This window comes from Pristiophorus japonicus, chromosome 1 (genome assembly GCF_044704955.1).
Source record: "Pristiophorus japonicus isolate sPriJap1 chromosome 1, sPriJap1.hap1, whole genome shotgun sequence".
Classification (NCBI taxonomy): Eukaryota; Metazoa; Chordata; class Chondrichthyes; family Pristiophoridae; genus Pristiophorus; species Pristiophorus japonicus.
In genome coordinates, this window is record NC_091977.1 from 517828191 (window position 1) to 517849187 (window position 20997).

Genomic DNA, 20997 nt, shown 5'->3' on the forward strand with positions numbered 1-20997 from the left:
TGCACCAGGGAGGCAACATACCATCCTGGAGTCTCAGTTGCGGCCACAGAAACGCCTATCTATTCCCCTTACAATTGAATCCCCTATCACTATCGCTCTCCCACTCTTTTTCTTGCCCTCCTATGCAACAGAGCCAGCCACGGTGCCATGAACTTGGCTGCTGCTGCCCTCCCCTGATGAGTCATCCCCCTCAACAGTACCCAAAGCAGTGTATCTGTTTTGCAAGGGGATGACCACAGGGGACTACTGCACTACCTTCCTTGCACTGCTCTTCCTGTTGGTCTTCCATTCCCTATCTGGCTGTGGACCCTTTCCCTGCGGTACGACCAACTCGCTACACGTGATACTCACGTCATTCTCAGCATCGTGGGTGCTCCAGAGTGAATCCACCCTCAGCTCCAACTCCGCAACACGGACCGTTAGGAGCTGGAGGTGGATACACTTCCTGCACACATAGTCGTCAGGAACACTGGAGTCGTCTCTGAGTTCCCACATGGTACAGGAGGAGCATAACACCCGACCGAGCTCTCCTGCCATGACTTAACCCTTAGATACACTTAAATTGGCATCAACAATGTTAAAGTTTAGTCACTGTTATAGAAGATAATGTCGGCTAGCACGTCCGCTGCCACCACTGAAAGCCTGCGGGCCATATTTGCCACACATAGCTTACCCGATGTCCTGGTGAGCAACAATGGGCCATGTTTTACCAGTGCTGAGTTCAAAGAATTCATGACCCGTAACGGGATCAAACATGTTACATGTGCTCCATTTGAACCAGCGTCCAATGGTCAGGCAGAGAGAGCAGTGCAAACCATCAAGCAAGGCTTGAAGAGGGTAACTGAAGGCTCACTGCAGACTCGCCTATCCCGAGTCCTGCTTAGCTACCGCACGAGACCACACTCACTCACTGGGATCCCACCTGCTGAACTTCTCATGAAAAGAGCACTTAGGACAAGGCTGTCATTAGTTCATCCTGATCTACATGAACAGGTAGAGAGCAGGCGGCTTCAACAAAGTGCATACCATGATAGCGCAAATGTGTTACGCGAACTTGAAATCAATGATCCTGTATTTGTATTAAATTATGGACAAGGTCCCAAGCGGCTTCCCGGCACTCTTGTGGCCAAAGAGGGGAGCAGGGTGTTTCGGGTCAAACTTTCAAATGGACTCATTCACCGGAAACACTTGGACCAAATCAAACTCAAATTCACGGACTACCCTGAGCAACCCACCTTGGACCCTACCTTTTTGATCCCCCAACACATACACCAGTGGTAACCGACACCACGGTTGACCACGAAGCAGAACCCATCATCCACAGCAGCCCTGCAGGGCCGAACACGCCAGGCAGCCCAGCAAGGCCAGCTGCACAGCAGTCCAGCGAGGGCCCAACAAATGATTCAACAACACCAGCTTTCACACCGAGATGATCAACCAGGGCAAGAAGGGCCCCAGATCGACTCACATTGTAAATAGTTACACTATTGGCTTTGGGGGGGAATGTTGTTATATATGTGAACTTGTATTTACTCTGTACAACCCGGCTCATTCCCCAGAGTGCCAAGGGATCCCATAATCCCTTGGGAGCACAGGTATTTAAGAAGGCTTCACAGGTTGGAGAAGCACTCTGGAGACCTGCATTAAAAGACTACGGTCACACTTTACTTTGAGCTCACAGTGTTCAGTCTGACTCTTTCTCCATACACAACAGTTTCTTCCTCCAGAGTGCTTTCCATAAACAACTAAATTGTATTCCTCTGAAGCGTCCGATAGTAAATTTCAGTTGGGGTGAAATCGTCTTTTGCAATTGTACAGGAAGCTGTCAACCCATTTAAACTAAGCAGGTCAGAGCCTTTATATCAAAACCTGGCATAAGACATTCAAATGATGAGTCAACATTGGCCCCGATATTTCTGGGGAGACAGGGAGGGAGTAAGGGTGCCTGTCAGCGACCGGGAACCCGCAAATGCTGGGAATGTGGAGGTCCCAACAAATTTAATGGTACGACCTCATTTGAACTTTCTTACTCCCATTTCCCACCTGACAGCCGGCCAGATTGAAGGCTGGTGGGCGGGATGGCCAGCAGTACAACGCAAGGACATTCCCCAGCAATTGAGAAGATATCTCCATATCCCTTGATTCCCTTAATATTCAAATATCTACCGATTTCTGTCTTGAATATACTCAAAGACTGAGCCTCCACAGCCCTCTGGGGTAGAGAATTCCAAAGATTCACCACCCTCTGAGTGAAGAAATTTCTCCTCACCTCAGTCCTAAATGGCCGACCCCTTATTCTGAGACGGTGACCCCTGCTTCTAGACTCCCCAGCTTGAGGAAACATCCTCCCTGCATCTACCCTCTCAAACCCTGTAATAATTTTGTACATTTCAATTAGATCACCTCTCGTTATTCTAACCGCCGGAGAATATAGGCCTAGTCTACTCAATCTCTCCTCGTCGGACAATCCCCCCACCCCGCCCCAATCCCAGGAACCAGTCCAGTGAACCTTTGTTGCACTCCCTCTTTGGCAAGTATAACCTTCCATAGAAAAGGAGACCAAAACTGTACACACTACTCCAGGTGTGGCCTCACCAATGCCCTCTGTAATTGTAGTAGGACTTCTTCACTCTTGCACTCTAATCCCTCTGTAACAAAAGCTAACATACCATTTGCTTTCCTAATTGCTTGCTGTACCTGCATGTTAACTTTCTGTGATTCATGTACAGGGACACCCCTCTGACTACAAACATTTCCCGATCTCTCACTATTCCAAAAATATTATGCTTTTCTGTTTTTCCTACCAAAGTGGATAACTATACTTCGCCACATTATGGGCTCAATTTTCCCCAATGCCGTTTTTTGGCATATTGCAAGAGTTACACCCGTTTTTTTTGCCCCCGGCTACTCCAAAAAAAAACTAGCAAGTTTCCCCGTTCTATTTTTTGAAATTGGCGCTGCGCAGCCTGTCCTTTAGCTTCGGGGGGTGGAGCCTAATGTCTGTGCCGAGAAAACGATGCCCCCCCCCGCCCTTCCGCACATGCCCAGTACAGCTCTCGGTCTGCATTCGGTCATTTTTAAAAAAAACAGTTGTGTATGAGAACTTTCATTCTCAGTGGAAAAATCGGAGCTGCAATACAAGATGCAAAGCGGCTCAAGGACCAAGAATGTCTCACAGGATGAAGTGTAGGCACTAGTTACCGTGATTGAGGCCAGATGGCATGAGGTGGACACCAGCAGAGGTCACATAAAAGTTTCACCAAAAGAAATGAAGAAACGCTGGAACCAACTTGCAGAAGATTACTGTGCAATGGTGACCACCCCGAGGTCCGGAGGCCAGTGCAAAAAGTGGCAGGACCTTGGTCAAGTAGTTAGTGTAAGTAATATTTTAATTTATTCACTGGAATTACAATTGTAAATGTGACCATCTGTATATATCCCACCCAGCAGAAAGACACCCTCTCTTTAAAAAAAAAAAAGTAATATTTTCAACTTTGCAGAGGAAGGTGGCACACAACAAAAGGGAAAGAACTCGAACAGGAGGAGGCCCAGCAAGTCTGCACCCACTGACACCCTTGGAAGACAGGGTCGCTGCTTTGATGTGTCCTGCCTGGAGAAAAGCAACCACCACTGCACAAGCTGGGCCCACACTCGAGAGAGAGAGAGAGAGAGAGAGAAGTAAGTCCTGCAAATTCCACAGTCTGGCTTTGCTAAAGGGGGAGGGTGAGATGATAGATGAAGCCCCTGCTGTTGTACTCACTCTAGAGGAGATGCAGATGCTGCCCATTGAGGTGCCAGGCCCTTTCCTGAGTGGTACAAGTGTTGGGACATTCCATGGTTTCTCATAGTCCGAGGCTGGGGATTCCAGTGGGAGGCAGCAAGGCACACCCAGAGCCCTACCGTCTGAGGCTGCAAGTCCCAGTGGGATGCAGCGACGCTCCCCAGGTGAGGAGGGGGAAGGAGAGCTCGACAGCGCTCCCCTGAGGTGCAGGATCTAAAAGATGTGGTTCAGATGATGGCAATGAGTGCGGAGAGCATTGACCTTACCCGATCACTCCTGGACACCATCTGTGGGGTGGGTGATGAGGGATCGGGAATGTTGGGAGAAGTAACAACACTCCCACGAGAAATGAGAACAATGTCCGAACACATGAGGGAGGGAATGTCTCAGGCAGCGGAAACAATGTCGGTGCACATGAGGGAAGGAATGTCACAGGTAGCTGATACACTGTCAGAGCACATAGAAACATAGAAAATAGGTGCAGGAGTAGGCCATTCGGCCCTTCGAGTCTGCACCACCATTCAATATGATCATGGCTGATCATGCAACTTCAGTACCCCATTCCTGCTTTTTCTCCATATCCCTTGATCCTTTTAGCCGTAAGGGCCACATCTAACTCCCTTTTGAATATATCTAACGACCTGGCCACAACAACTTTCTGTGGTAGAACATTCCACAGGTTCATAATTCTCTGAGTGAAGAAGTTTCTCATCATCTCGGTTCTAAATGGCTTGCCCCTTATCCTGAGACTGTGACCCCTGGTTCTGGACTTCCTCAACATCGGGAACATTTTTCCTTCATCTAACCTGTTCAATCCTGTCAGAATGTTACATGTTTCTATGAGGTCCCCTCTCATTCTTCTAAATTCCAATGAATACAAGCCTAGTCGTACCAATCATTCTTTATATGTAAGTCCTGCCATTCTGGGAATCAGTCTGGTGAACCTTCGCTGTACTCCCTCAATAGCAAGAATGTCCTTCATCAGATTAGGAGATCAAAACTGTACACAATACTCAAGGTGTGGTCTCACCAAGACCCTGTACAACTGCAGTAAGACCTCCCTGCTCCTATACTTAAATCCTTTCGCTATGAAGGCCAGCATGCCATTTGCTTTCTTTACTGCCTGCTGTATCTGCAGGCCTACCTTCAATGACTGATGTACCGTGACACGCAAGTCTCATTGCACCTCCCCTTTTACTAATCTGTCACCATTCAGATAATCTGCCTTCCTGTTTTTGCCACCAAAGTGGATAACCTCACATTTATCCACATTATACTGCATCTGCCATGCATTTGCCCACTCACCTAACCTGTCCAAGTCACCCTGCAGCCTCTTAGCATCCTCCTCACAGCTCACAATGCCATCCAGCTTAGTGCCATCTGCAAACTTGGAGATATTACATTCAATTCCTTCATCTAAATCATTAATGTATATTGTAAATAGCTGGGATCCCAGCACTGAACCTTGCGGCACCCCACCAGTCACTGCCTGCCATTCTGAAAAGGACCCGTTTATTCCTGCCCTTTGCTTTCTGTCTGCCAGTTCTCTAGCCACATCAATAAATTGCCTCCAATTCTATGTGCCTTAATTTTGCACACTAATCTCTTGTTTGGGACCTTGTCAAAAGCCTTTGAAAGTCCAAATACACCACATCCACTGGTTCTCCCTTATTCACTCTACTAGTTACATCCTCAAAAAACTCTAGAAGATTTGTCAAGCATGATTTCCCTTTCATAAATCCATGCTGACTTGGACCGATCCTATCACCGCTTTCCAAATACGCTGCTATTACATCTTTAATAATTGATTGCAGCATTTTCCCCGCTACAGATGTCAGGCTAACTGATCTATAATTCCCTGTTTTCTCACTCCCTTCTTTTTTAAAAAGTGGGGTTACATTAGCTACCTTCCAATCCGTAGGAACTGATCCAGAGTGCATGGAATTTTGGAAAATGACCACCAATGGATCTACTATTTCTAGGGCCACTTCCTTAAGTACTCTGGGATGCAGACTATCAGGTCCTGGGGATTTATCGGCCTTCAGTTCCCTCAGTTTCCCTAACACAATTTCCTGACTAATAAGGGTTTCCCTCAGTTCCTCCTTCTCGCTAGACCCTCTGTCCCCTAGTATTTTCGGAAGCTTATTTGTGTCTTCCTTAGTGAAGGCAGAACCAAAGTATTTGTTCAATTGGTCTGCCATTTCCTTGTTCCCCATTATAAATTCACCTGATTCTGACTGCAAGAGACCTACATTAGTCTTCACTAATCTTTTTGTCTTCACATATCTATAAAAGCTTTTGCAGTCAGTTTTTATGTTCCCTGCAAGCTTACTCTCATACTCTTATTTCCCCCCTCCTAATTAAACCCTTAGTCCTGCTCTGCTGAATTCTAAATTTCTCCCAGTCCTCAGGTTTTCTGCCTTTTCTGGCCAATTAATATGCCTCTTCCTTAGAATTAACACTATCCCTAATTTCCCTTGTTAGCCACAGTTGAGCCACCTTTCCTGTTTTATTTTTACTCCAGACAGGGATTACAATAGTTGTAATTCATCCATGTGATCTTTAAATGTTTGCCATTGCCTATCCACCGTCAACCCTTTAAGTATCATTTGCCAGTCTATCCTAGCCAAATCACGTCTCATACCATCGAAGTTTCCTTTCTTTAAGTTCAGGAACCTAGTCTCTGAATTAACTATGTCGCTCTCCATCTTAATGAAGAATTCTACCATATTATGGTCACTCTTCCCCAAGGGGCCATGCACGACCAGATTGCTAATTAATCCTCTCTCGTTACACAAGACCCAGTCTAGGATGGCCTGCTCCCTAGTTGGTTCCTCGACATATTGATCTAGAAAACCATCCCCTATACACTGCAGGAAATCCTCCTCCACAGTATTGCTACCAGTTTGGTTAGCCCAATGAATTGTAGGCTAAAGGCACCCATGGCAACTGCTTTACCCTTATTGCACGTGTCCCTAATTTCCTATTCGAAGCCATCCCCAACCTCCCTACTACTGTTTGGTGGGCTGTACACAACTCCCACTAACGTTTTGTGCCCTTTGGTGTTTCGCAGTTCTACTCATATAGATTCCATATCATCCAAGCGAATGTCCCTCCTTCCTATTGCGTTAACCTCCTCTTTAACCATTATCGCTACCCCACCTCCTTTTCCTTTCTGTCTATCCTTCCTGAATATTGAATATCCCTGGATGTTGAGTTCCAGCCTTGGTTACTCTAGAGCCATGTCTCCGTAATCCCAATTACATCATAACCGTTAACAGCTATCTGCGCAGTTAATTCATCCACCTTATTATGAATGCTCCTCGCATTGAGACTCAGAGCCTTCAGGCTTGCTTTTTTAACACTCTTTGTCCTTTTAGAATTATATTGTAATGTGGCCCTTTTTGATTTTTGCCCTTGATTTCTCTGCCCTCCACTCTTGCTTTTCTCCTTCCTACCTTTTGCTTCTGTCCTTTTTACTTCCCTCTGCCTCCCTGCATAGGTTCCCATCCCCCTGCAATATTAGTTTAACCTCTCCCCAACAACACTAGCAAACACTCCGTCTAGGACATAGGTTCTGATCCTGCCCAGGTGCAGAACGTCCAGTTTGTACTGGTCCCACCTCCCCCAGAACCGGTTCCAATACCCCAGGAATTTGAATCCCCCCTCCTTGCACCATTCCTCAAGCCACGTATTCATCTGAACTATCCTGCAATTCCTACTCTGACTAGCACGTGGCACTGGTAGCAATCCTGAGATTACTGCCTTTTTGAGGGAGGGAATGTTGGAGTTAGCTGCTGCAATAAGGGAACATGCCCAGACCCCGTGCCCATTGTCAGAACCAACTGGCACTCTCACTTCAAACCCCAGACCAGCTTCGGAAGAGGCCCAAGCCGAGCCTTCCACATTACCAGCTGCCCCCCATCCCCGCCCCCTACCATTAAGAAGTGCGTATTACCTGAGATGTTTGAAAGAATAAGCTTGGTACCAACCCGAGAAACTCTGCGCCACGGCCTGCGGGCAGAGGTGGAGTCACCAAGACCAAGCACAGTCTTAGAACAAGGTGGAGGAGAGATGGAGAGATGGGTGCAGCCTTTCTTTGCTGTTGTTGTAACTGTTCTTAAATTAAAAGTTTTTTGTAAGTTATGTAAATTTACAAGTTTAAAAGTTTGTAAGCGATCTGAACTGAAAACTTTGAAGTTTGATACAAGAATATTTTTATTAAAGTTAAATACAAAAAGTGTTTGTTAAACTTTTGAATAAAATATATTTTAAATTATAACTGAATCATTTCCATTATTTGTTCCATTAGTAATACAACTTTTTGAAGTAAAGAAGAATCATTTCCATTATTTGTTCCATAATGTTGTGTTGTGTTGTGTTAATGGAACGGGTCCAAACAGACAGCAAAGTGCTCACGGATGAGCTACTGGCGCAAGGCTCGAGCAGTCGTTAAAGGATCATGACGGCCCTCCCTCCTCCGCCATCGTGCTCCGGGTTCAGGTAGTTGCATGGCTTCCTCGTCGTCCTCCTCCTCCTCCTTGTCATCTGCATCTTCCTACTCATCATCAGCCACTCTCACCTCAGGTGGGTCTTCTATTACCAATTGCTACTGCCTCATGATGGCTAAGTTATGCAGCATGCAGCACACAACAGTGAACTGACCGACAATCTCAGGGGAATATTGAAAGTAGTCTCCGGAATGGTCCAGGCATCGGTAATGCTGTTTCAAGATGCCAATGGTCCTCTCTATTATGCTACGCATCACAATGTGCGACATGTTGTATTCCCGGTCAGCTTCCATCCGACATAGGGGCGTAATGAGCCAGGTGGCGAGGCTGTACCCTTTATCTCCCAGTAGCCAGTTCTGCCCTTCTGGCTGCTGCTGAAACATGACAGATATAGTGCTTTCATGAAAGATGAACGCATCATAGGTGCTCCCAGGGTATCTTGCATCAACTGACATGATGTGATGCATGTCATCACACACGAGCTGCACATTAACGGAGTGGAAGCCTTTTCTGTTCCTATACATCTCAGAATCCTCCAGAGGTGCTCGCAAGGCAATGTGGGTACAATCAATGCAGCCCTGTGCCTTTGGGAAGCCAGCAATCTTGGAGAAGCCCACAACCCTTTCACGCATTGCCTTTGCGGTCATGGGGAACTTTATGTAGTCATTCCTCCAGGCATATAATGCAGCAGTTACCTGCCGAATGCAGAAATGTGTTGCATGTTGATAGATGATGCACACATCCCCAGTTGTGGCCTGGAATGATCCAGATGCATAGAATGAAAGTGCAGCTGTAACCTTCATTTCAACTGACAAAGCAGTCCTGACACCCCTAGGTTGCTTTTACTAACTCACCGAACTCAGTTGCAACTTTTTTGTGGAAATGCAACCTTCTCACAGTGTGCATCACTCAGGTGCATGTACGAATGCCTGTCTCGATATACCCAACGTGGGTAAGGCCTCCTGCCCATCATCCTACGTGCTCTGAGGTACCTCATGCGATGATGTCTAATCAATCGTCTCCTCTGCAACACCATCATGCAGAAGGCTTGCATGAGGTATGGCATTGTCAGTATTGACCCTGTGATTAAATTGTAGCTTTGCAAGAAACTCAAAACAGCAGGAGATGCTTCTTTGTTCTCTCTCTCCCCCCAAGGTCGACGCCCGAGTGTGGACCACACCCAGCTCTGCGCATGCGCAGTTGGTTTGCTTAGTACGGGAAGCTAGGCATTCAAATGAGGACATTTGGGTCAACGAAGTCGAATGCAATTCTTTAATTTTAGATTTTTTTCAAAGTACCTCCACACCAGCGACCGAATATTTCCTCACCGGGGTCGAAGGTCGGCCGGCAGAATCGGTCCCTCGCCCGGATACACGGGCACGGCAAACACCCCCTGGGCTTCTTTTGATGCTGCTGCATAGTGTAAGGGGTCTTATGCTTTCAGTTTGGCTCGCCCCCCACCCCCGCCAGGCTTCTTGTCATGCTGCTGGTTCTCATCCCTTCAGTTCAACTTTTTGGGAGTGGTCACATACTCAGTCCTAGGAAAAATGTAAGTTGGTGAAACTTGCATAAATGTGAAAAACTGGCGCAGACATCAGGTTACGCCCCTATGACGGAAAAAAAAAACGAACCTAAAAAAATCGTAACCAACTGAATTACGCTGGCACACAATCTTTTGGCAATCTTGGATATTTTAATTTAGGCCAAAAAAAGTGTCGTGCGTCAGAAAAACGATGCAGATATCTGTGGAAAATTGAGCCCTATATTCCATTTCCTATGTTCTTGGCCACGCAGTCTATATCTCTCTTCAGACTCTTTGCGTCGTCCTTACAGCTTACTTTCCTACCTTACTTTGTGTGATCAACAAACTTGGATACGTTACACTCAGTCCCTCATATTTTCTATCTTTCCAACAGGTGAACAACAGGAAAAGAGGCCAAAGTGTATAGGCGAAAATTATTGGGTTGAATTTATTAAAACACAGAAGCCAAATGATAAAGAACAATTTTGAATCCGCATAGTACTTTAAAAACAAAATAAAATGGCAATCAAGTCCACAAGGTTTAATATACCACTTTTAACGGTATCTAGATCTACGAGTTTATTTTTACCCTGTGAACATTTTACTATTTACTTTTAATGGTACTGTAAACCTGCAAGCTGTTTCATGTGATTGGAATCATATGAAGCACGGTCTTCGAAGAGTGTCAGTCCCTGAGCTGTAAGATTGTGTATGCGCTTAATGGAAACCAGAACACTGTCAACTTCAAATCGACTGTGATCAATTGCGAATAGTTTGCAAGCCTTATACCTGTAAGTCGATCTAACATGTGCAACAGCAAAGCATTCACATACATCTTGTGGCGATTATGAGTTCTGTTTTTTTTTATCAGAAGTCATGGAAAGTCATGTCTCAGTAACATCAGATTGGAGGTCCTTGATAACATGGTAGATTTTCTGACATTAGAAGCTAGCTGATTCTCTGCCAAAAACAACCCTAAAGCAGTTTGAATTTTGGCCTGATTTTTAAATGGGTGAGCCATAGGGCTAAGGCAGTAAAAAACGAATTTAAATGTTCAAGGGGGAAATGGGTGATTTTTCTCAGTAGCCTTACGTTAATTGCTCTTTCTGTGCTCAGTGTCTGGGACTTCACCTGGCTGGACTTGCTGCACCAGGACTTCAGCCATTTGAAGAGTTTTTTGTTATATAACTTGCTGAGAGGTGCGGAAAGAACATAAGAAATAGGAGCAGGAGTCGGCCAAACGGCTTCTCGAGCCTGCTCTGCCATTGAATAAGATCACAGCTGCTCTTCAAACTCAAGTCCGCATTCCCGCTCGATCTCCATATCCCTTGATTCCCTTCGAGTCCAAAAATCTATTTATCTCGGCCTTGAATCATCATCATAGGCAGTCCCTTGAATCGAGGCTGACTTGCTTCCACATCAAAAAGTTCACAGGTGTTTCAATGATGAATATACTCAACAACTCAGCACCCACAGGCCTATGGGTTGAGGATTCCAAAGATTCACAACCCTCTGAGTGAAGAAATTCCTCAGCTCTGCCTTAAATGGCCGACCCCTTATCCTGAGACTATGCCCCCTGGTTCTAGGCTCTCTAGCCGGGATATACCCAGCAAACTGCATCTCTATCGTCCATTCAGAAGATTTCAGAGCAGAAAGCTGGGAGTAGAACACTGTTGCCACCAGTCAAAGTTAATGGCCCCAAGATCATTGGTTTCTGCCGGTGCTTCCGTGGCGCTAATTTGGTGCAAAGACATCTTCAGTCATGGGATTCTGGGGTAGAATCCCTTTCTGCTGACTTTTCACCCCGTGGCCTGTCCTGGGGCCTTCCCGCGATCACCCTGTAAATGGAGCGAGTGGGCTGAAATCCTGGAAGTTACATTCTCAGCGTAGCAGTGGGTAAGTTGGTAGGCTTAAATTATGTTTAAAATTGAAGAGTACCTGTTGGTAGCATCAGCCAAGATTGGCAGAACTTTGGAGCCTGCAGCATGAAAAGACATCGCTGGAGTTACCGAACTGTTCCGAAAGCTTTTTTCTTTGCCTTGCACTTAGATTGTGCTAAACTATCTCTTTCCATCCCTAACCACAGCCTGAGCATGTTTTTAACCCCATCAACAGTAGGTGGTTCTGAGTACCAGGTATGGGAATCCCGATGTGCATTCCCTTGTTTGCAAGTTCAATGAAGAAGTGGGATTATAGAATCATAGCAGTTTACGGCACAGAAGGAGGCCATTTGGCCCATCATGTCTGTGCCAGCTGAAAAAGAGCTTATACATAAGGACATAAGGAATAAGAGCAAGAATAGGCCATTTGGCCCCTCGAGCCTGCTCCACCCTTCAATAAGATCATGGCTGATCTGATCCTGGCCTCAACTCCACTTCCCTGCCCGCTCCCCATAACCCTTGACTCCCTTATCATTCAAAAATCTGTCTAATTCCACCTTAAATACATTCAATGACCCAGCCTCCACAGCTGTCTGAGGTGGAGAATTCCAAAGATTCACGACTCTCTGAGAGAAGAAATTCCTCTTCATTTCCGTTTTAAATGGGCGACCCCTTATTCTGAAACTATGCTCCCGAGTTCTAGATTCCCCCACGAGGGGAAACATCCTCTCTGCATCTACCCTATCCAGCCTAATCCCACTTTCCAGCTCTTGGTCCGTAGCCCCGTAGGTTACAGCACTTCAAGTGCACATCCAAGTACTTTTTTAAATGCACTGTGGGTTTCTGCCTCTACCACCCTTTCAGGCAGAGAGTTTCAGACCCCCACCACCCTCTGGCTGAAAACATTTCTCCTCAACTCCCCTTTGATCCTTCTACCAATTACTTTAAATCTATGCCCCCTGGTTATTGACCCCTCTGAGAAGAGAAGTAGGTCCTTCCTAACCACTCTATCTAGGCCCCTCATCATTTTATTAGCAGTGCAGGATGTAAGGAATGTGAGGCAGCACATGTCCTACAAGATATTAACACTGCTCCGCCATCTCCTCCCATCCCCCCACTCCCCTAGAGAATGTACAGGCCACATTGATCGTATGAAGCTTTCAGCGAGGAGCTGTGTGTGAAGAAGAGTGCGCTTCACCAAAGCACCAGCAGGGGAGCTGTGCCGGTTACTACATGACGATCTGTGGTCAAGATCATTTGCCCAGACAGTTCCGTCTGTGGCTGTGATAGCGATGACCACATTCAGTTTTTTTTTAATGTCGGAGGCTCATTTGAAACAGCCAAGAGTGATATGTGTAATATTGCCCAGGTTGTCATCTGTGTATGCGTTGGTTAGGTAACTGATGTCAGATTGGTCTGACTGCATCAGAGATGAACTGCTCCCACATGCTGGTACTTTCCTACTCACATTTACAAGTGGCGATGCACCTTTAGTGATAATATCCATGACCGGGTTACGCAGGCTCCAGCTGAGCAGACAGTTGATGCCATTCTTTGCACAAACACCTGAAACTAATACGGATTATGGGACCGGCACTCCCAGTGGCAGCAATGATCAGCTGCCCCTCAAGTTCGCTCTGTCTGTTTCTTCCAGACATTCTTAAATGCTGTCTTATGGAGAGGGTGCCCTGGAAAAAGACTTGCATTTGTATAGCGCCTTTCACGACGGCTGGACGTCCCAAACTGCTTTACAGCCAATGAAGTACTTGTGAAGTTTTGTCACTGTTGTAATGTAGGAAACGTGGCAGCCAATTTGCACAGAGCAAGCTCCCACAAACAGCAATCTGGTAATGACCGGGTGATCTGTTTTTGGTATGTTGAGGGTTAAATATTGGCGAGGACACCGGAGATAACTCCTCTGCTGTTCTTCGAAATAATGACATGGGATCTTTTACATCCATCTGAGAAAACAGACAGGGCCTCATAAGAACATAAGAATTAGGAACAGGAGTAGGCCATCTAGCCCCTCGAGCCTGCTCCGCCATTCAATAAGATCATGGCTGATCTGGCCGTGGACTCAGCTCCACTTACCCGCCCTCTCCTCGTAACCCTTAATTCCCTTATTGGTCAAATGTCTCGGTTTAATGTCTCATCTAAAAGACGGCATCTCCGACAGAGCAGCATTCCCTCAGCACTGCCCTGGAGTGTCGGCCTGGATTTTTGTGCTCAAGTCTCTGGAGTGGGACTTGAACTCAGAACAAATGGCACAGTGGCAAGCAGGGTCACTCTTCCCACTACCACCTCATTCCGTCCCACCTCAAGTTTGCCAGCCACCAAACACGGGGTTTTCGGTTGCTCTGCTCCATCAGTCAGCTTCCTGCCTCCAGTTTATTGTGCCATTGGGATTTACCAGATGTCTGTTACCTTAATAGCCTTTTGTAAAGGCTGAAAGAAATATACCTGAAAAATATTAGCAGTCTTGGTAAAAGCTCCCAGCATTGTTATCCCCATATACAGCTATCACGTCTTTTAAGCATACCTTTAAGTGTTGCTTACATGTGATTTCCTACCTCCATTTGGTGAACTTCTAACGCCAGACCCAGTGTGGGCCAGGATCTCGCCCATTCCTACATTACAACAGTGACTGCACTTCGAAAGAACCTCATTGGCTGAGGTCCTGAGGTCGTCGACGGCGCTATGTAAATGCAAATTTGTTCTTTCCTTTTAAATTATGTAAATTAAACTGACTCTGGAAAATCCGCTGACGTCAGCACATTAATGGTTGGATGGGTGCCAATAGCACGTTGCTCAACCAACACCTGATTGGAAGTGCAATTGGAAAATTTACCCCCACAGTTTTTTTTTAACCCTTTACCTCTTCCCCCAACAGAGTGAAGTAAAACACCAAATGGGAAAACTGGGATCAAAAATAAAAAATATCGCAGACTTACATTTAGTTGTAATTTTATTCCATATATACATATATACACATATATATATATATGTCAGCCTCATTTCCACTGTCCTTCTGTGACTGTGCTAATTCATTATTAATACTGACAATTTCGAAAGAGTTCCTTAGAGAATTCCAAACTTTCTTTTTAATCTTTTAACCATTTTTGATCTGTCAATTAGCTCTTGCCAACACAACATGTAACACCGTAAGTGCAATACGTGATCACCTATATGCTGAAGGAAGAATGTGTGGAACACTGAAACTGGTGTAGCTCAGCTGATGCATAACTTTGTCAGTAAGTGAAGAAAAAAAACAAATAAAATACATGTTAAAAGTTCAGAATGTGATTTTTCTGTGGTATAAATGGTGAGCATACAAACTAGCTAGCCCAAGGGTCACTGCTATAAAATAACCGTGTATTCATTTTGGAAATGCACACTTGAAGTTTGCTTGATTAGTTTTGTCTTCTCTTCCCACTAGTTCCACTCGTTGGCTCCAATGTATTACCGAGGATCCGCCGCAGCCGTTATAGTTTACGACATCACAAATGAGGTAAACACGCTGTAAAGTCCAGCTCTTTAAAGCCGGTTTCAGTTCTGGAGAATGTCAATCTACACACGGTAGGAATTGCATCTGGAATATCACATCGCTTATAGCTGAGCTTTCATGAAACGGAAGCCCACAAATAAGAACATAAGAATTAGGAGCAGGAGTAGGCCCTTCGAGCCTGCTCTGCTATTCAATGAGATCATGGCTGATCTTCGACCTCAACTCCACTATCCTGCCCGATCTCCATATCCCTTTCATTCCCCGAGACTCCAAAGGTTTATCGCTCAATGACTCATCATCCACAGTCCTTTGGGGCAGAGAATTCCAAAGATTCACAACCCTCTGAGTGAAGAAAGTCCTCCTCATCTCAGTCTTAAATGGCTGACCCCTTATCCAGAGACTAACCCCCCCCCGCTAGTTCCAGACTCTCAAGCCAGTGGAAACAACCACTCAGTATCCTATTATGTTACGTCTGAGTTATTATTAAAGAGCATGTTCAATTAGGGTTACAATTTTCTCCCATTTTATAGCAGATGTATAGAAAAGCATAATTTTACTGTGTGCGCTTTTTGCAAGATTGTTATAACTAGCGCTCAATTGAAGAACATATCAGAAGCCGCTTTTGTTACAAAGTGATTAGAGTATAAGAGTAAGGAAGTCTTACTGCAATTACATCTTCTTAGGCAGTCCCTTGGAGTCGAGGATGACTTACTAGCACACTAAAGCTGAGTCCTCAGGTGACTGATGAGACCAATGCGGGACCTACAGTCTCTGTCACAGGTGGGGCAGACAGTGGTTGAAGGAACGGGTGGGTGGGGGGCCTGGGTTGCCGCGCGTTCCTTCCGCTGTTGACGCTTGTCTCCAGCTTGCTCCCGGCGAAGAGACTCGAGATGTTCGGCGCCTTCCCGGATGCTTTTCCTCCACTTTGGGCGGTCTTGGGCCAGGGATTCCCAGGTGTGGATGGGGATGTTGCACTTTTTCAAGGAGGCTTTGAGGGTGTCCTTGAAACATTTCTTCTGCCCACCTGGGCTCGCTTGCCGGGTCGGAGCTCCGAGTAGAGCTCTTGTTTTGGGAGTCTCGTGTCGGACATGCAGACAATGTGCCCCGTCCAGCGGAGCTGATCGAGCGTGGTCAGTGCTTCGATGCTGGGGATGTTGGCCTGAACGAGGACACTGACGTTGGCGCGCCTATCCTACCAATGGGTTTGCAGGATCTTATGGAGGCAGCGTTTAGTGGTACTTCTCCAGTGTTTTGAGGTGCCTGCTGTACATAGTCCATGTCTCTGAGCCATATAGGAAGGCGGGTATCACCATTGCTCTGTAGACCATGAGCTTGGTGCCGGGTTTGAGGTCCTGGTCTTCAAGCAATCTCTTCCTCAGGTGACCGAAGGCTGTGCTGGCACACTGAAAGTGGTGTTGGACCTCGTTGTCGAAGTCTGCCCTTGTTGACAGTAGGCTCCCAAGGTATGGAAAATGGTCCACGTTGTCCAAGGCCTCGTCGTGGATTTTGATAATCGGGGAGCAGTGCTGCATGGCGGGGGCAGGTTGATAGAGGACCTTTGTCTTACGGATGTTTAATGTAAGGCCCATACTTTCATACACTTCGGTGAAGGTGTTGATGATGGCTGGAGTTTGGCCTCCGAGTGTGCGCAGACGCAGGTTTCGTCTGTGTACTGTAATTCAATGACAGAAGATGGGACAACCTTGGATCTGGCCTGGAGGTGGCAGAGGTTGTACTGCTTTCCGTTCTGTAGATTAGCTCCACTCCAGCGGGGAGCTTATTGGGTTGAGATGGATCATTGCAGCAAGGAAGATCAAGAAGTGCATTGGTGCAATGACGCAGCCTTGCTTGACCCCGGTCCAAACGTGAATTGGGTCTGTGGTGGATCCGTTGGTAAGGATCACGGCTTGCATGTCGTCATGAAGCAGACGGTGACAAACTTTTGGGGGCAGCCGAATTTGAGGAGGACGCTCCATAAACCCTCACGGTTGACAGTGTCGAAGGCTTTTGTGAGGTCGAAGGCGGCCATGTACAGAGGTTGGTGCTGTTCCCTGCATTTCTCTTGGATTTGTTGCGCAGTGGATATTATGTCCATTGTGCCCCATAGTGGGTGGAATCCATATTGCGACTCTGGGAAGAGTTCTTCAGCCACAGGGAGAAGGCGATTGAGGAGGATTCTTGCGATGACTTTCCCTGTGGCAGACAGCAGGGAAATTATTCTGTAGTTACCACAATCGAACTTGTCGCCTTTCTTGAAGATGGTCACGATTACTGTGTCTCCTCCTTCCAGATGAGAGAAATGAGATTGTGTATTTGCGGCAAAAGTGCTTCTCCGCCATGTTTTAGTGCTTTGGCGGGGATTCCATCTGCTCCTGAGGCCATGTTATTCCTCAGCTGACGGATGGCCTTTTCTACCTTGCACTGGGCTGGGGTTGTGCTGAGATGGTGGCAGGTAGCATGCTGTGGGATGGAGTCAAGTTCACTCATGTCGAAGACTGTCTCGGTTGAGGAGATCTTCGAGGTGCTCCTTCCAGCGAGCACTGACTGCCTCTCTGTCCTTGATGAGTACCTCTCCGTTCTTAGCCAGCAGTGAGGTAGGACCTTGAGTGCTTGGGCCGTAGGTGGTCTTGACTACGCTGAAGAATCCACGCATCCACGAAGAATCCCGTGTAGTAGCTGGTGTGCAATGGCCACCCCACGATAAAAGAATTCACGCACAGGCATCTTCCATCCTTTAAGATGAAGTTCGTGACCTGGAACGTCAGGGCCCTCATGGACAACCCCAACAGCGACAGACTGGAACGACCTACTGCTATCGTTGCCTGTGAACTCGGGCGCTTCAGCGTCGACATCGCCGCCCTAAGCGAGACCCGGCAGGCAGGGGACGGCCAGCTCAAAGAACAAGGTAAGTTAAATCAGAATAACAACATCAACTCCATGGGGTAAGCTTCACCATAAAAAAATGAGCTAGTTGGGCGTCTCAGAGACTCTCCTTGCAGAACAAACGCACGCCTCATGACTATTAGGCTCACCCTAGCCCAGAACCAGTATGCTGCGGCCATCAGTGCATACGCCCCAACACTGAAAGCTACAGACGAGATAAAAGAGAAATTTTACTCTAGCCTCGAACAATCCCTGTCCCAAGTCCCAATGGGTGACAAAGTCGCCAAGCAGGATTGACCTAATGTCAGAGTTGGAAAAGCCTCTGGGGAGGTGTGATCGACAGAGAGGGGGTAGGGAAAAACAACTTCAACGGTACCCTCCTCCTGACGAAGTGCTTAGAACATCACCTTGTCATAACCAACACTTTGTTCCATCAGGGAGACAAGTACAAGGCTTCATGGCAACACCCTTGCTCCAAGCACTGGCATCTGCTCGACGTCATCGTCCGAGCGAGGGACCGCAAGGATGTCCGCATCACCCCCGCACTATGATAGGAGTTGACGACTGCTGGACGGACCACCGCCTAATCCGCTCTGTCAATTTCATCAGTATAGCTCCCAAACAGCGGCGGCAACAGAAACTATGCTGCAGGAAAAGCAACGCTAGAGCACACAAAGACCCTGCTAAGAAAGCCCTATTCAGCCAGCGCCTCACATCCAACCTGACTTCCAGTGATCCAGAGACACAGTGTCCACAGTGCCTTATCTGCCCTCAAGACCTCCATAGTTAGCAGCTGTGAAGAGACGCTTGGTCACTCGACCAGGTAACTTCAAGACTGGTTCAACGAGAATGACAAGACAATCCAGGAGCTAATAAGCTGAATGTGAGGCATTCTTGAACTGGAAACAGCAATATAACTTGAGAGCAAGAATGCAGCTCTATAGACGTCTGAAGGCTGAGGTTTTTAAAAAAAAAAGCTTGCGACCTAAAGAACAGATGGTGGGTGGAGAAAGCGCAGTAAATCCAGCTACTACAGTTACCTACAGTCCAGATCCAAGGTCATCCCATCCTGTCATTGAATTACAGTGTACAGACGACGCTTGCGTCTGCGCACACTCGGAGGTCGAACTCCAAACCATCATCAACATCTTCACCAAAGTGTACGAGAGCACGGGCCTTACACTAAATCTCTAAGACAAAGGTCCTCTACTAACCTGCCCCCAACATACACTACTGCCCCCGATTATCAAAATCCACGAAGAGGCCTTGGACAATGTGGACCATTTTCCATACATTGGGAGCCTACTGTCAACAAGGGTAGATGTCGATGACTAAGTCCAACACCGCCTTTAGTGTGCTAGTGCAGTGATTCTCCTCACCGTCTGCGGGGCACCAACGTATGGCCTCATGAAAAATCTGCTCGCTCCAGCGAACCTCTCAGAGAGATCATACGATGATTCATGCACACTGATCCGAGAGCATTTGAACCCGAAGGAAAGCGTTCTGATGGCGAGGTACTGGTTCTGCACCTACAAAAAGTCTGAAGGTCAGGAAGTGGCGAGTTATGTCGCCGAGCTAAGACGCCTCGCGGGACATTGCGAATTTGAAGGACATTTGGAGCACATGCTCAGAGACTTTTTCATTCTTGGCATTGGCCATAAAACAATACTTCGCAAACTTTTGACTGTAGAGACCCCAACCTTGAGTAAGGCCATAGCAATAGTCCAGGCGTTCATTGCCACCAGTGACAATACTAAGTAAATCTCTCAGCACACGAGTGCTGCAAGTACTGTGAACAAAGTGATGTTGCTTTCAAATCGTACAGGGCAGGTCCCACATGCCTGCAGCTGCACGTCCTCAGATGTCTCAATGAGTCCACCATCAAGGGTAATGAATGCAAGGCCATTAACACCTTGTTGATGCTGCGGGGGTGATCATCGTTTCCATTCATGCCGCTTCAAAGGGTACGTTTGTAAGGGCTGTGGAAGAATAGGACACCTCCAACGTATGTGCAGGCGAGCTGCAAATCCTGTTAATCCTGCAAACCATCATGTTGCAGAGGAGCACAGATCCATGGCGGATCACAACGAACTAGAGCCTCAGACCGAGGAGGCAGAAGTATATGGGGTGTGCACATTTACCCCAAAGTGTCCCCCAATAATGCTGAATGTTGAATTAAATGGACTCCCGGTGTCAATGGAGCTGGACACAGGCGCGAGCCAGTCCACCATGAGCAAAAAGACTTTTGAAAAATTGTGGTGCAGCAAAGCTTCAAGGCTAATCTTAACTCCAATTCACACGAAACTAAGAACTTACACAAAGGAACTGATTCCCGTAATTGGCAGTGCAACTGTAATGGTCTCCTACGATGGAGCGGTGCACAAGCTACCACTCTGGGTGGTACCGAGCGATAGTCCCATGCTGCTCGGCAGGAGCTGGCTGGGAAGGATACGCTGGAACTGAGACGACGTCCGAGCACTCTCGCCTGCTGACGACACCTCGTGTGCCCAGGTCTTAAACAAGTTCCCTTCACTGTTCGAACCAGGCATCAGGAAATTCCAAGGAGCAAAAGTGCAGATCCACCTAATTCCGGGGGCCCGACCCATCCATCACAAGGCGAGAGCAGTACCGTACACAATGACAGAAAGGGCAGAGATCGAGCTAGACCGGCTGCAACGAGAGGCCATCATTTCACCAATCAAATTCAATGAGTGGGCCAGCCCGATCGTCCCAGTCCTCAAGGGAGACGGCACCGTCAGAATCTGTGGCGATTACAAAGTAACTATCAATCGTTTCTCCCTGAAAGACCAATACCCACTACAAAGGCCGATGACCTCTGCAACGCTGGCGGGAGGAAAGACGTTCACGAAGCTGGACTTGACTTCAGCCTACATGACGCAGGAACTGGAGGAATC

The 20997-nt window shown here is 47.0% G+C and overlaps 1 protein-coding gene across 2 annotated transcripts in view; it reads left to right on the forward strand.

The window, feature by feature from the left end:
* rab31 (RAB31, member RAS oncogene family) overlaps positions 1-20997 on the forward strand; it is a 180145-nt gene that overhangs the window by 56942 nt on the left and 102206 nt on the right. Inside the window, exon 4 of one of the 2 annotated variants that reach the window (XM_070896138.1) lies at positions 15131-15202. The exons of the other annotated variant lie outside the window; for it this stretch is intronic. Within the exon in view, the coding sequence (XP_070752239.1) occupies positions 15131-15202 (72 nt within the window). The remainder of the gene's footprint in view (positions 1-15130; positions 15203-20997) is intronic. 2 annotated transcript variants of the gene reach the window in all.